Source organism: Sprattus sprattus (genome assembly GCF_963457725.1).
Source record: "Sprattus sprattus genome assembly, chromosome: 14".
In the NCBI taxonomy this organism is placed as follows: Eukaryota; Metazoa; Chordata; class Actinopteri; order Clupeiformes; family Clupeidae; genus Sprattus; species Sprattus sprattus.
In genome coordinates this window covers 11,872,227-11,886,889 of record NC_137912.1, presented here as the reverse complement: position 1 = coordinate 11,886,889, position 14,663 = coordinate 11,872,227, and the positions used below count along the sequence as shown (strand labels likewise).

The 14,663-nt window shown below is 40.6% G+C and overlaps 1 protein-coding gene across 1 annotated transcript in view; it reads left to right on the top strand.

The window, feature by feature from the left end:
• LOC308375314 (uncharacterized protein) overlaps positions 1 to 13,873 on the top strand; it is a gene marked incomplete at both ends in the record, with an annotated part of 31,461 nt that extends 17,588 nt beyond the window's left edge. Inside the window, 2 exons of the mRNA XM_080851390.1 lie at positions 12,929 to 13,022; positions 13,744 to 13,873. Coding sequence (XP_080707516.1) covers positions 12,929 to 13,022; positions 13,744 to 13,873 — 224 coding nt within the window. The remainder of the gene's footprint in view (positions 1 to 12,928; positions 13,023 to 13,743) is intronic.
• Between the last annotated feature and the right edge of the window lie 790 nt (positions 13,874 to 14,663).

Genomic DNA, 14,663 nt, shown 5'->3' with positions numbered 1-14,663 from the left:
ATGATTAAAATACACAGCTTTTGTAAAGTAGTAGGTCATGGAAATTTTATTCAGGTTCATAGAAAAGTGAAATTGCGTGTTAACCCTGGCAACCATCAACATGATGTAGATCAAAATGCCTCTGTAAGCATTGGAAAGACCAACCAATCTGAAAAGACTCACGGGAACCTGGGTTATTTTTCTGTTCATTTCTTAGATTGTGGTGAATCTGCCAAACTGAATTTCTTTCACTCTGGTGAATCTGCTGAGCCGAATCCAACTCCACCTGCTGGCTAAGCAGGTGGAGTCTATAAATTGTTTGTTCACCTTGCAGTTCACTCTTTTTGCACTCCCCGCCAGTACTCCAGCAGATTCCTGTCTCCTTTCGTTATATCCAATACCCTGAAGTGTGCGTCTTCGAGTTAACTTGATTCATCAATTTGAATGTTTCATTTGTATGCTTTTTGTGTTGGCTTTTGACATGTGCTCTGTTGCCCTAAACCCTTTGTTCCCAGACATGTGCCAGGAGCCATGAGGGATTGATTGATGCTTATTTGTTACCTTTGCTGCTTAGTTGGGGATTGAGTATTCTCACATGATTGTTGCTTGTTTGATGCTTTGCTGTTTCATGGATGGTGTATTTGCACATGATTACAGTGCATGAAATGCCCTGTATTGTTATTCCTAGGCTTCTTCTTCTTCTTCTTCTTATTCTTGTTACCTTTTTCTGCGATTAATTCAGCCCGAACCGCTTAACGTAGAAACTTCATTCAAACTTTGTCGCATAGGTCTTGTAAACGACACTTATGCTATGTATTTTTCACTTTTCTAAACTTTATACTTTTTAAGATATTAAAGAAAAACGAATATAAATTTCTCCCATTGACTTACATTGGGCCATTATGACATCATAATAGGGTCTTTAAACTGGCTTGCACCTGTGATTTACTGACACCTGTGCCAAATCAAAGGAACCTCTTCTCTCTCTGTCCCTCTCAATTTAACTGTAACTAGGAACATTAAGACACCATCCATTCTCTATTTTTTTTCTCTCCATCTCTCCATCTTTCTCTCTCAGTCAACTTTCTCTCACACTCAATCTCTCTTCTTCACTCCATTTTTATCTCCTTTTTTCAATATTTTCACTCTCTCTTTATCTCTTCATCCAGAGCCACTCTTGTTCACTCTTCTTTCCTTCTTCCACTCTTCTTTCCTTCTTCCACTCTTCTTTCCTTTCTTATTTTCTTCTTCCATTTTTCTTTCCTTCTTCCACTCTTCTTGCCTTTCTTTTTTCCTTCATCCACTCTTCTTTCCTTCTTCCACTTTTCTTTCCTTTCTTCACTCTTCTTTCCTTCTTCCACTCTTCTTTCCTTTATTCTTTCCTTCTTTCACTCTTCTTTCTTTTCTTATTTCCTTCTTCCACTCTTCTTTCCTTCCTTCACTCTTCTTTCTTTTCTTCCTTCCTTCTTCCGCTCTTCTTTCCTTTCTTCACTCTTCTTTCTTTTCTTCCACTCTTCTTTCCTTTCTTCTTTCCTTCTTCCACTCTTCTCTCCTTTCTTCACTCTTCTTTCCTTTTGTCTTTCCTTCTTCCACTCTTCTTTCCTTTCTTCTTTCCTTCTTTCTTTTCTTCTTCCTTTCTTAACCTTTGCATTTCATGCACTGGTATTTCCTTCAGGAAATGCATTTTCTAGTTGTTGTTTGTTGTTTAATTGACCACTTAAAAAGAAAATAAACTGCTGGTGTTGCACCAAACCTGCCTTCTCCTCCCTTGCCTCATTTCCAAACTCCACTCCTTGCCGTTTGAGTTTTCTGACCGAGACTCTGTCTGCTCACCTAAACACTCACTCTCCCCAAACCACATCACCATACAGTTCCTTCACAATCAGTCTAATGATTCCAGTGACATTTGCAGAGACAAAACACGCATTAAGCCTGCCTCCATCACGTAAGGGACAAACAAAACAAAGTGGAAAAAAATATTGGTGACCATACTGAGTTGAAGAGCAAAATCAAATCGAGCTTGCAGATGTGCGTCAACCAGGCTATCTTTGCCACCCATTAAAATAAAGGTTAACGTTTAAAGGCTACCTATGGATTTGGAATGGAATGTTGCATCTAGCCAATACAATAAATTAGGTGATCTGGTTTTCATAACTCAGTACCTACCCTCTTACTTCAACGCACGTCACTGCCAGGCAAGCTTTCGGATAGCAACATCAGCGCATTAGTTTAACTGGAGGTTAAGTCTGCAAGCAACTTTTCCCCCCATTCAATATCAAAATTGGGCCTACATGGTTGCAAATTGCAAGTCCGTTGCTAACGTTAGGCTGATTGACTGAAAGCAAACCCAAATGTGGCTGAAATTAAATGAAAACTTTAAAACTACAGACAAGCAACAAACACCATCCATAAATGTTATCACATACACAACCCAGTCTCATTGAGGAAATGTACCCCGGAGCACGTATTCGCAAGACACTAAAAACTAGGGGTGCACCATTCAGAAAATGTCACGATTCGATACCGATTTTTAGGCTCACGATTCGATTCAAAAACGATTCTCGATTAAAAAAAATTGATTCACAGTATGTAAATGTTAGTGCTGTCAAACGATTAAAATATTTAATCGTGATTAATCGCATTTTTGTCATAGTTAACTCAAAATGAATCGCGATTAATCGCAAATTAATTCATCGCAAATTTTATTGTTATGCTCTTATCATGGAAAAGTGGATTGGTTTGCTTAACCCAATGTTTTATTTTATTGAAAAATAACATTGCCAAACAGGGCGGTACAAAATAAAATTATAAAGTGCACATTTCAGACTCAGCCTATAGTGCAGTTAAACCATGGCTTAATATTTTCTTTTTTCAAGTTTGCTGTGAACATAGAAGTCAGGCCTCTTATTTCAAAAACAATTAACAGTAAGGTTACCAATAAAAGGTAAGCCTACTACTTCTGTGCTTTCAGCCAGCTGCCTGTTGACATTTTCAGACAACAGTGAAGCTTGCTTCTTTTGCACAACACAACTTTTAAAGGTTAACTTTCTATTCAGAAGCTTTTTATCAACCATTTCGCCGTATCGCGCTAACCATCACTCAAACCGTAACGTTAGCTTACTACATAGTTTGCGAAGCCAAAAAGAACGTTAATCTTTAAAAAAAATAAAATAATAATAATAATATTTTTTTTATAAATATGAATCGATTTTTGGAATTCTATGAATCGATTCTGAATCGGGAGCACTTGAATCGCGATACGATTGTGAATCGGTTTTTTTGCACACCCCTACTAAAAACGTACCTGGGAGAACATTTTGAGGAACAAGCGTCCACTGGGGGTGCTAAAGAGACTGAAATTACTGGTTGAAATAGAGAGACGTCAGGTTCCGTCAGACAGAATTGGCGCCACGTAAATTTGTCTGACAGAAAGTGCGTGGTTAGAGAGAGGTATGTATCATTGTTAAACAGAGACACCCATTATCCACACTCACACATCATCAAAAAATGATATAAAGCACAGTTCAGCAGAAAACACACACTGTGTTGTAGTGTCAAAGCTTAATGTGTTGAAGTTTGTAGTTGTTAGTTGAAAACGTCACATGGTATAGGATAAGCCAGGGACTAGTTAGCTTGGGTTAGCTTAATTTTGTCAGGTCTCGATAGCATGTATGCTAATAATAATTATACCTGCCTGTATGGGTTTTGATGTGGGGCTAGGCTAATTTCCTAGCCTCCTTTAGCAATGAGAGTTCGTGTTTTTTTTATCAACGACTTGGTTAAGCCAGGGATTGTTCAAAATGTAGTGTTTGTACCTGAAGATCTCGTATTAGTTCGTTACCACAACGCAGCGTGAAAATAAAAGCCACCGGTTACACTTGTTGCTTGTACATTCATTTTGTCTAGGTCGCGCCAGCATTTATGCTATTAAGGTAGGCTAGCTAGCTGCCTGTATGGGTTTGGTGTGGGGCTTTTTTATTAATGACTTTGTGAAGGGATTGTTGTCAAACTGTTGTCTTTGTACCTGAAGATATTGAATTTGTTTGTTATCATAAGGCAGAGGGGAAAATACATTAGTGATGGGAAGTTCGGATCATTTTACCGACTCGAATCTTTGAATCTCGTTCAGTAAAATGAACGAATCTTTTTTCGAGTCGCTCGTTCATTTTAACGGGGGGGGGGGGGGGGGGGGGTGGGGGTGCTACTCAACATTTTTAAATTTTATAGCCAATTCACTGGCGTAAATACGTCCACTACAAATACGTATCATATTTTCATGGAGGTTACTAATGGTAATTTATTATCACATAAGCATTTAATGATCACGGGCAAACAATTACGCTGCACTGAACTGTAAGTAAAGTTTTAAAAAGTTAAAATAACTAAACCTGTAATTATTTCTTGTGAACGAATATCATTCACGTCTTACTAAACATAGACACTCGGAAGTGAACTAGGTTAATAAGTCCTTTCTGTTTCCTCTTCTGAGCCTATGCAGGTTACGTGAAAAAATATCCAGAGCCCAGTCAAAATGAACGAAACATTTCGGTTTTCTCTAGCTTCCCATGCTGAGCCTATGCAGATCACGTGAAAAATGATCCAAATACTTGTATCCGGCAGATGACCTAATCGTTCACCTCCCGACCGTCTTTGGATCAACGTTTCGTTCATCTGCCGGATATCGTTCAATGATTCGTTCTTTTGCCGGATATCAGTCTTTCGTTCAACGATTCGTTCTTTCGCCAACCGTGTCTTTGGATCTATGATTCGTTCATCTGCCGGATATGGGTATTTCGTTCAATGATTCGTTCTTTTGCCGGATCGTTCAATGTTTCGTTCTTTTGCCAAACGTGTCTGTTTCGTTCAATGATTCGTTCTTTTGACAACCGTGTCTTTGGATCTATGATTCGTTCATCTGCCGGATATGGGTCGTTCCACGTGACCTGCATAGGCTCAGTACAGTCAGCTAGAGGAAACAGAAATGATTCGTTCTTTTTCCGACTGGGTCTCTTGGATACGGGTTTTTGGATCATTTTTACGTGACCTGCATTCAACAAATCATTCATGTTTCCTTGGCTTAGCCAATGCAACAGTCCCAGTTGTCCCGATGCGCGGTCATGAACGAGAAAAAGAACGAATCTTTTTTTGAGAGGACTCGTTACTCTCGAGTCGTTGTAAGGATTCGTTCAAAATGAACGAATCGTTCACGAACGACACATCACTAAAATACATGCCACCGGTTACACTTGCATTACACTTGTTGCCATCTTTCGCAGTCGATCGTTAGTGCGAGGCATACCTTGGGAACCATAGATATGAAAGCGTCATAGTCAGTTCAGTACGTAAGGGGCCAGAGGTCACGGGTATTTAAACCTGAGACGGATCCATTCTAACATAAACCCCATATGTGCAGGCTACATACTATAGCATGATTGGAGCTGCAATGTAGATCTAGTCTCCCAAGGCGGAGCTAGTGACACTCACTGGAGTTCTGATTACTTGTTGTTCAAGTAAGAGAGTAAAATAGATAAATCACATACAGATTTTGAACCTGCACATATGGCAGTGGATGAATGGAACCACAAACGTCAAGGTAAGGGTGCTGCTTCTGAAAGCTGTGTCTCTGGTACACAATGCCTTACCTAGAGACAGAACTGGGATCTGATAGGATTCACTCTTAACTGTGGAGGTCCTGAATGTACTGATGAATTTCTATCAATTTCCCTTCCTGGAGTTCAATGATTGATTGAATTTGTATACCGTCCAAACAGATCTACTGATGATGCCATCGCCCTGACAACGCACATCACCCTCTCCCACCTGGAAATGGATAACACATCCGTGAGGATTGTATTCGTGGACTACAGTTCAGCATTCAACACTATTGTGCCTACCAAGCTCGTCCCTAAGCTCAGGAGCCTGTAACCGGATCCTGGACTTCCTGGTTACATTTTCCTTATCAAAACCTGTTTTTATTTGAAATTGTACATTTTCTAGATTTGGATGTAGAAAAATGACAGCCCAACCAACATCACACCTTGAAGCATCAGAAACTTGATGTAGCATTTGCTGATTCAGAAGAGATGGAGGTGTGTTAATATTACACTCTGAAGGTCATATGTTTCTGATCTATGTGCAGTGTTGGAAGGTATTCTGAATACAAAATATGAGAAAAATGTATTTAGTTAGACACATTTTCAATGAGTTCTATTCACAATACAGTAACTTTGGCCAATGTAATCAATTACTTTTGCAATCCTTCTCATATGAATTTTAAACTGAATTTGTAATATTTTTGTGGAAAACTAAATGTATAATGTTACATCAGTTCAATCTATGAAGTTTAGAAGTGGGTTATTGCTGGCATCGCCTATGGGTCTTGCAATCTCTGAAATGGAGGCTTGATTCACACTTCATAAAATGTTAAACAGCGCTGATGTAATCCAAGTATTTAGAATGGAGTAATGTCATGGAATATGTTACAAATTGTATTTTAGGGCAAGTATTCTGTAACTGAACACATTTGAAAAGTATCCTTCCCAACTGTATCCAAAAGTAGTGTTGATTCATGCAATTACACCCACAGGAAATGCTACACCAAATGCAATGTAATCTCAATTAGTATGAATAGTAATATCGACTTGGCCCTACAACACCAATAGCAGCCTCCTCAGTGAGGAAGAATTTGAACAAGGTTTTTCCAGGGCTATTGAGGTTTCTGTCCAGTTATTATGATGAATATTTTTTTGTTTATGTTTGGTGCTTTTTTCTGTGGTCTGGCCAATTTCTTTCTCACCAAACCTGCCCAATGAGCACAAACACATTTGGTTTGTACTAGAAATTACAATGACTGTGTTTACACGGACAGCATTAATCTGACTATGGACCTTATTCTGAATAAGGTAATATTGTGATTAAGATGTTTACTTGAGTTGTTAAAAGAATACTCTGTTTATATACTATCACGAAAAAAGTAATGCATAATTATAGTGTATTGACACACTGTATAGTGAAATGGGCAACTCCTTTTGCTCTTTCATGTTTGTTTACATGTGTAATAGAGAGAGAGGAAGGAATTGAGCCAACACCTCGGAAAAAGAAAAGGAAGAAAAGGGACACAGGTGCAAAAATACGCTTGACAACGCGAAACCAAGAAAGCTTTCTGGTCTCTGAGCAACGCAAACCAAAGACAGGTATATTTTGGTGTTTTCATGGCTATTTCTTTGGTCTTTGTTGTGCATAGCAAAACATTGAATGTTTTTGCTTTGTTTTAGATCAAGCTGGAGGATCCGAGGCCTCAACAGCAAGTCACCCTACTAAATTTGGTGAGCTATTTATGCTCCTTTTTATCAGGGACATTACTAGACACAAGTTTACTTGTCAATGTTACTAAATAATGTTTGTATAATTTTAACTATGGCATCAGGGGTGATTTATTGAAGGTTGTAAAAATACCTCTCAATCTGTAAACCTTACACTTTTTCTAAGATGTTTCCAATATGAACTTATGAATGATATGTGTATTTGCATTAAAAATATGTATTTGCATATTTGTACATAAAGACGTTAAAAGATTGATTGTTGCACCAAATGCAAGTCCAATGGAAGCCTCAACTTGTGAAGAAATCGTAGGAGATACAGATTCTCAACAAGTTTTTGGTAGGTACTTCATATCTTAACCAATTAACCATCTTAACTCTAGTTCTGTCTACCATGTCTGACTTTATAACAATTAATTGTAAAGAGGAGACGTAATCAGGAGAAGAAATCCCACACACTGTCATTTTGTATGCAATTATTTATTGTTACAAAGTTTCGGTTGAAGTATTGAAGTATGAAAATAAAATGGATTTGAAATGTTACATCTTTAGAATGTTAAAGTGAAGCCTTACAATGACTATTTGCTCCATGTGTTCTTGAAAAATAAGTTTGACGCTTTTGTTACTTTTCAGAAGCTCAGACGCTTTTGTTACTTTATTTCTACTTTTTCTTTTTCTTCTGCCAGATTTACAATTACAAATCTTTCAGGATGCACCAGACTGTAGCACTGAAACCCACAAACCAACTGCATCCCATGACTGGGCTCTTAGAAAGTCACTGTCGGGAGATCGCTGGCATGCAGCAAGACCCAAACTTTTTGAGAACTTGCTGGCATCAAATGTTGTGCAGAGTGGTCTGTGTAACCACTCCCACCTGAAGGAAGCAGTGGTCAGATGCAAAGACTGCTTGCCGTTAGCACGTTACTGTGGCACTTGTGATCTTTCAGCACATAAAAATCTTGTGCTCCACATCAGAGAGACACATACAGATGGTTATTACAAATCAATCCCACCAACAACTGGTATTAATGACCTTGATGGTCAAAATATCCTTTATGAGAAAGGTAAAATGGATTGAATATTGAAATTGATTTGTCCTTTTGTCTTTGCAGTAATATGGTCTTTCTTTCTGATTGAGTATTGGTTGATATTGATTTGTCCTTCCTTCTTTGTAGTAACAAGTCTTTCTTTCTGTTAGTGTGTTTACTGCCAACGACACTCCCCGATCAAATCTGCGATTGTGATCGACAAAATCGCTTTATTGAGAAGGTACGATCAGTCGCCCTCATTACTTTCAATGGTATGGTGATCTGACCCTAATTTGTATGCGTTCATTCGTATGATCTCAGATGCAGAGTGTAGGCTATGTCTAATTTTTTTTTATCTCAAAATCTATACAGGCCGCTACGACCTTTTTTTTGCCAACCGTGGGTTGTCGTTTACCCAACAAAATAAAACCAAAACATAAAGCAATGAAACTCTGTCCTTCATGGACCACCATGTTCTACAATGAGTTTCGCAAAAAAAAACCTGTGTTGCACACTTGTCTTCAAGTATCAACATGTGAAAGCTACATGTAGCAGGAAAAAGAACATGCCTTATTTCCGTGCTACCGCAAAATGTAGCTTCCATGACTGCAAGGCAGTCTATACATTTTCAAGACAACGACGTCCAAAAGCTGCTGAACGATCAATCTCTTTTAAGGTGCAACAACATGGCAAGGTCACACACCGCCAAAAACAAAGAAAGTTCAGGCCAGCCAAATACCAAAGACGAGGGGAGATCGCAAAAACCATAAGCAGTGGTGTGAGCAAATGCTACTATGCCATGCTAGAAGGTACGCCTATGGAAGAGATCCTGGCTGGAAACATCACCAGAAGCCTTACAAAGGAGGTGCTTAATAAAATTTCCTCAGAGATAAAAAAAAAAACTGGAAGGCTTCACAATGATGTGATGCTGGAACTAATGCTCTGCCAGGAGCTAATGAAACAGATGGGCAATGGCTATCTACAATATTTACAGATAAGCCCTTTTAGCACACAGCTGCTTACCGACACAGGACTGAGGATTATGGCCGCACATCTTAGGAAACAGCCAACCACCCTCTACCTAGATGCCACCGGTGGAGTGGTGCAAAAAGTACCAGGCCAAAATAAGAGGGTACTTTACTATGCCCTTGTTTTGCCCGGCATGTGCAAAGACAGGCCCCCTCTACCTGTCGCGGAATGTGTCACCAACAGTCACTCTGTTCCAGGACTGTGTCACTGGCTGATGGAATTCCAGAGGCAACTGTCATATTTCACCAGGAGACGCATCAACCAGGTTGAATGTGACTTCAGTTGGGCATTGATCAACAGTGTGCTGATGGCATTTCACTGCAATTTTCTTGAAAACCTCTTGCAACAATATCAAGCATTTTAGACCACAACTTTCTAAAAGAAATGCTGCAAAAACCTGGATAATAAGATTGTAGGTAGTAAGCTTAATTTTGCCATTGAAGCACTTCCAAACACGACTATTTGTGTAATTTTAACTTCAGAAATAAGCATTCTAAAAGCCATGTAAGAAACAAACATTTTCACATTGAAATGAGCATCGCAGTAATACCAAAGTTAGTTTCGCATTGACCATAAATCAGTGAGATTAATTAATAAAATGTTTAAACTGACAAAAATGCATTAAGTTTACAGTAGTGGCCTTTTTTCAGGACTTGTCAGGTGTCTTTGCAAGTTTTATTAAAATACTGCAATTATATAAACTAATGTATGTAATCAAAGATTGTAGTATGTTATGTTGTATTGTAATATATTATATTATATTGGTAATAAATAAAAATATAATGGCAATGGTATTCTGGGTGAATGTGGATAGACATTGAAAAGGGCTAAGTATCCGAATAAATGGTGCCGTATCTTGTTCCTCCCATGTAACCAAAGCCTTATAAATAGTTTTGGCCCAAAAGGTCACTTAATATGAAAGCTATTGAAAAAAAGTCATTTTGCACATAGGAAACAATGGTATTCTTAATGAATGTGGAAATATATTGAAGAGGGCTAAAGATCCGAATAATTGGTGCCGTATCTTGTTCCTCCCATGTAACCAAAGCCTTATAAATAGTTTGGGCCCAAAAGGTCACTTAATGTGAAAGCTATTGAAAAAAGTAATTTTCCACATGGGAAACAATGGTATTCTTAGTGGATGAGGATAGACATTGAAAAGGGCTTAAGATCCAAACAAAGGGTGCCGTATCTTGTTCCTCCCATGTAACCAAAGCCGCATACATAGTTTGGGCCCAAAAGGTCACTTAATAAGAAAGCTATTGAAAAAAGTAATTTTCCACATAGGAAACAATGGTATTATTAGTGAATGTGGAAATATATTGAAGAGGGCTAAAGATCCAAAAAAATGGTGCCGTATCTTGTTCCTCCCATGTAACCAAAGCCTTATACATAGTTTGGGCCCAAAAGGTCACTTTATTTGAAAGGTATTGAAAAAAGTAATTTTCCACATAGGAAACAATGGTATTCTTAATGAATGTGGATATACATTGAAAAGGGCTTAAGATCCGAATAAATGGTGCCGTATCTTGGTCCTCCTATGTAACCAAAGCCTTGTACATTGTTTGGGCCCAAACAATGGTATTCTTAGTGAAGGTGTACCCAACCTTTCCCTGCCTGCCCATGTTGAGTGGCTAGGCCAAAGGGGAATGCAGTGGCGGCAACTCATTCCCCTCCTTAAGTCCCAAAAAAGGCTTTGGGTCGCACCACAAGTCCTCCTCATCCATGTTGGAGGGAATGACCTGGGGTTCACCCAGGGCGCAGACCTCATTGACAGGGTCAGGAATTACTTTCGTCGGTGGATGAGGGGAACTTGTGACGCCCCGGGGCGCCTCAATGAGACGAGGAAGCGCTTAAACAGGGTGGGGAATTCCTACCTCCGGAGGATGGGCATGAGCTTCATGGGGCACACCAACCTCCTTCGCTCTATGCCCGTGTTTCGGAGGGACAGGGTTTACCTCAACCCTGAGGGCAACTCCCTGTTCATGGCCAATATAATTGCCGTTGTCAAATTGGACCTCTGAACAACAAAACGGCCCTTTTGAGGGCCACCCCAATAACCAGTTTCACAGCCTAATGGCTGTGTGTGCGTGAAGGTGTAACCAAAGCTAATGTCATCCGATGTTTTTAGCGCGCAATGGCTAATTTGTGGCTAGCGCAAGCTAACGGTTTCGCTAGCTAGCTTTAGATAGCTTCCGTTAACCCAACTAACTTATTGTATCGTGTTTTTTGCCAAACCATGGCAGACAAAACGCAAAAAAAATACTTGTGACTGTGTTATTTGCCGCTAGGGCTGGGCGATTCACCCCCCCAAAAAAATATCCGATTTTTTCATATAAAGCTCGATTCACGATTCGATTCACCCCCCCCCCCCCCCCCCCCCATGAAATGACTACTCCCAGTAAAATAATTTCCAAAACACATTTATTTTCATTTTAAAAAGTGCAAAAACTATATTCAGCAAAAAGTGCTTGTGCACTGACTGTAGTGCCATGAACATTCCTGAGTTAACTCACTAAACTTTTCATAAAAACATCCTAATAGAAAACAACTTAACAGAACTTAATTGAAAAATCTAAAAAAGTGAAGATGTTTTTTTTTTTAGAAATAAACAAACAATAGAAATAGAAAACAAAAAATACTCTTGTTGAGCTCTCTATGTGGCTGTGAGTGTGTTCCGTATCGACCCCTTGAGCCCTTCGAGCCCCGACTTTCAGGGGTTAGGGGGCCACACTGACAAAATCAGCAGAATGCAGGGCACTGAAAATGCCCGTATCACCCCCTGAAAACGGTCGATTTATGTAGTGTGATCTGATGGTCACTACTCGCCCCAACGGCTATGTACGGAACAGGAGGAGCCAAAGCTAGCTTTTCATTTTATAACGAAAACAATGGCGGACGAGATACACGAGGTGGCTACAGTGGAGGCGATGGCAGAAACACGTTATTGTAAGTATCAGCGGTAACTAAACACTGTACTGATATTAAATGTAATTCTAACATGCCATTCTCAGATTAATGCAAGTGACATGAGAATTTTTTGGTGGAGTTGACGATTATTACCGACTGTTAGCATACCTAGTTAGATACCATTAGAAGCCATTGGGTAAGCATGGCAGTTATGCTAAGCTATGCTAGGCTATGTGGCTATTCCACCAGCCTCTCTCCCCACACGAAGGCGCACCTTTATCGGGGTACTTCGTTTGAGGTGCGGGGGGCAGGCTCCAGGCGGTCGCTAGCGATCGCTAAATGGACCAGTACGACGACTGATAGCTATGTCAGTCATCGAACAGTGTTAAACAAGGGCTGTTCTGTTAATCAATCAAATGCCAACATGTAATAGTGGATTAACAATGGATGTGCTCAGTTTAAATAACGGGTTAAAATGTGTATTTTTGTGGATTTAACGATACCGACAGTATGCATACCTAGCTACGTTTGCCCGTTAACACATGCCTTTCAATAATTAATACCGTTACGATACGTTACGAAGCTTGTCCTTCTAGAAAATAATTGTAGCGTTCAATTGTCTTTGTGTGTTTTTTTTTTGTCGTGGTAATTTCATGTGTCTAGGGACAGATGAGGACACGAGGGCCTTAATCCCGTGGAGAGGTGCAAACAAGCACCTCTTCACGGGAAAGAGGAACTCTGCCGAGAAGGGATTTGAGTAAGTAGAAAAAAAATACTCATATGGTAGCTAATAGATGTTTACTGTAAATGGTTTTCTTAGTTGCTTACCTTGCAATGATCAGTGTGGTTATTATTGTGTCAGGGATTTGAGGCGAGATGTTAAGGCAGCATATATTTTCACTAGGGTCTTCATCAAGAATCGTGGGCTTGGGGGCCTAAACCCCAAACTCTTGAGGAAGAGGTGGGAGAACCTCTCCAGCAAATACAGAGTAAGCTTAGTGTAGCCCTGTGGAACAACTCACTTGCACAATGTAGAGATGGCATGGCTAGTGAGTGTATACATGCAGTGTACATGTATGTGTACATGCATGCAATATACTATGTTATGTTATGTGTACATATACATATATATATTGTGTATGTTAAGTAATGTAAGGTAATCAATGGTCAGCCTTCAATTACCAGACCAGTTGAAGGCGCAATGATGTGCTACTCCAGTTTGGCTGTCTTTTCATCTGCAGGAGCTAAAAAAAACCCGCTCAGGTGTGAGCACAGGGGGTTGGGGTCACTGCTGCTTTCTGGAAGTGGTATGCCCTTATGGATGAGGCACTGGGGGGCAGACCATCGATCAACCCACCAGTCCTCTTTGCCTCATCCAGCCAGGAAGTGACAAGGACCCCCCCCCCCCCCCCCCCTGTGGTCGCAACTGTCCCAGAGGCAAGAAGTGGAGCTTCCTCCACAGTGTCAACCCCGAAAAGACGGAGGGTAGACACTGTGGAGGTTGCTGAGCACATAGCGGCAAATGACAGGAGGGTGGCCGAGGTGCTGAAGGAGCTCCAGGAGAGGGACAAGAGAGCGGAGGAGGCCAGGGCCGCTCTGCAAGGATGAGCACAAAAGACTTTAAATACAGGGTCACGAACATTATCTCTGATGTCTGAGGTACCAGTTATTTGGTGTGTTGGGGATTCCTGGATCTCTTGGCTTGAGAGCCATGCTCGGGCTCAAGGTGTACCCAACCTTTCCCTGCCTGCCCATGTTGAGTGGCTAGGCCAAAGGGGAATGCGGTGGCGGCAACTCATTCCCCTCCTTAAGTCCCAAAAAAGGCTTCGGGTCGCACCACAAGTCCTCCTCATCCATGTTGGAGGGAATGACCTGGGGTTCACCCAGGGCGCAGACCTCATTGACAGGGTCAGGAATTACTTCCGTCGGTGGATGAGGGGAACTTGTGACACCCCGGGGCGCCTCAATGAGACGAGGAAGCGCTTAAACAGGTTGGGGAATTCCTACCTCCGGAGGATGGGCATGAGCTTCATGGGGCACACCAACCTCCGTCGCTCTATGCCCGTGTTTCGGAGGGACAGGGTTCACCTCAACCCTGAGGGCAACTCCCTGTTCATGGCCAATATAATTGCCGTTGTCAAATTGGCCCTCTGAAAAACAAAACGGCCCTTTTGAGGGCCACCCCAATAACCAGTTTCACAGCCTAATGGCTGTGTGTGCGTGAAGGTGTAACCAAAGCTAATGTCATCCGATGTTTTTAGCGCGCAATGGCTTATTTGTGGCTAGCGTAAGCTAACGGTTTCGCTAGCTAGCTTTAGATAGCTTCCGTTAACCAAACTAACTTATTGTATCGTGTTTTTTGCCAAACCATGGCAGACAAAACGCAAAAAAAAACTAC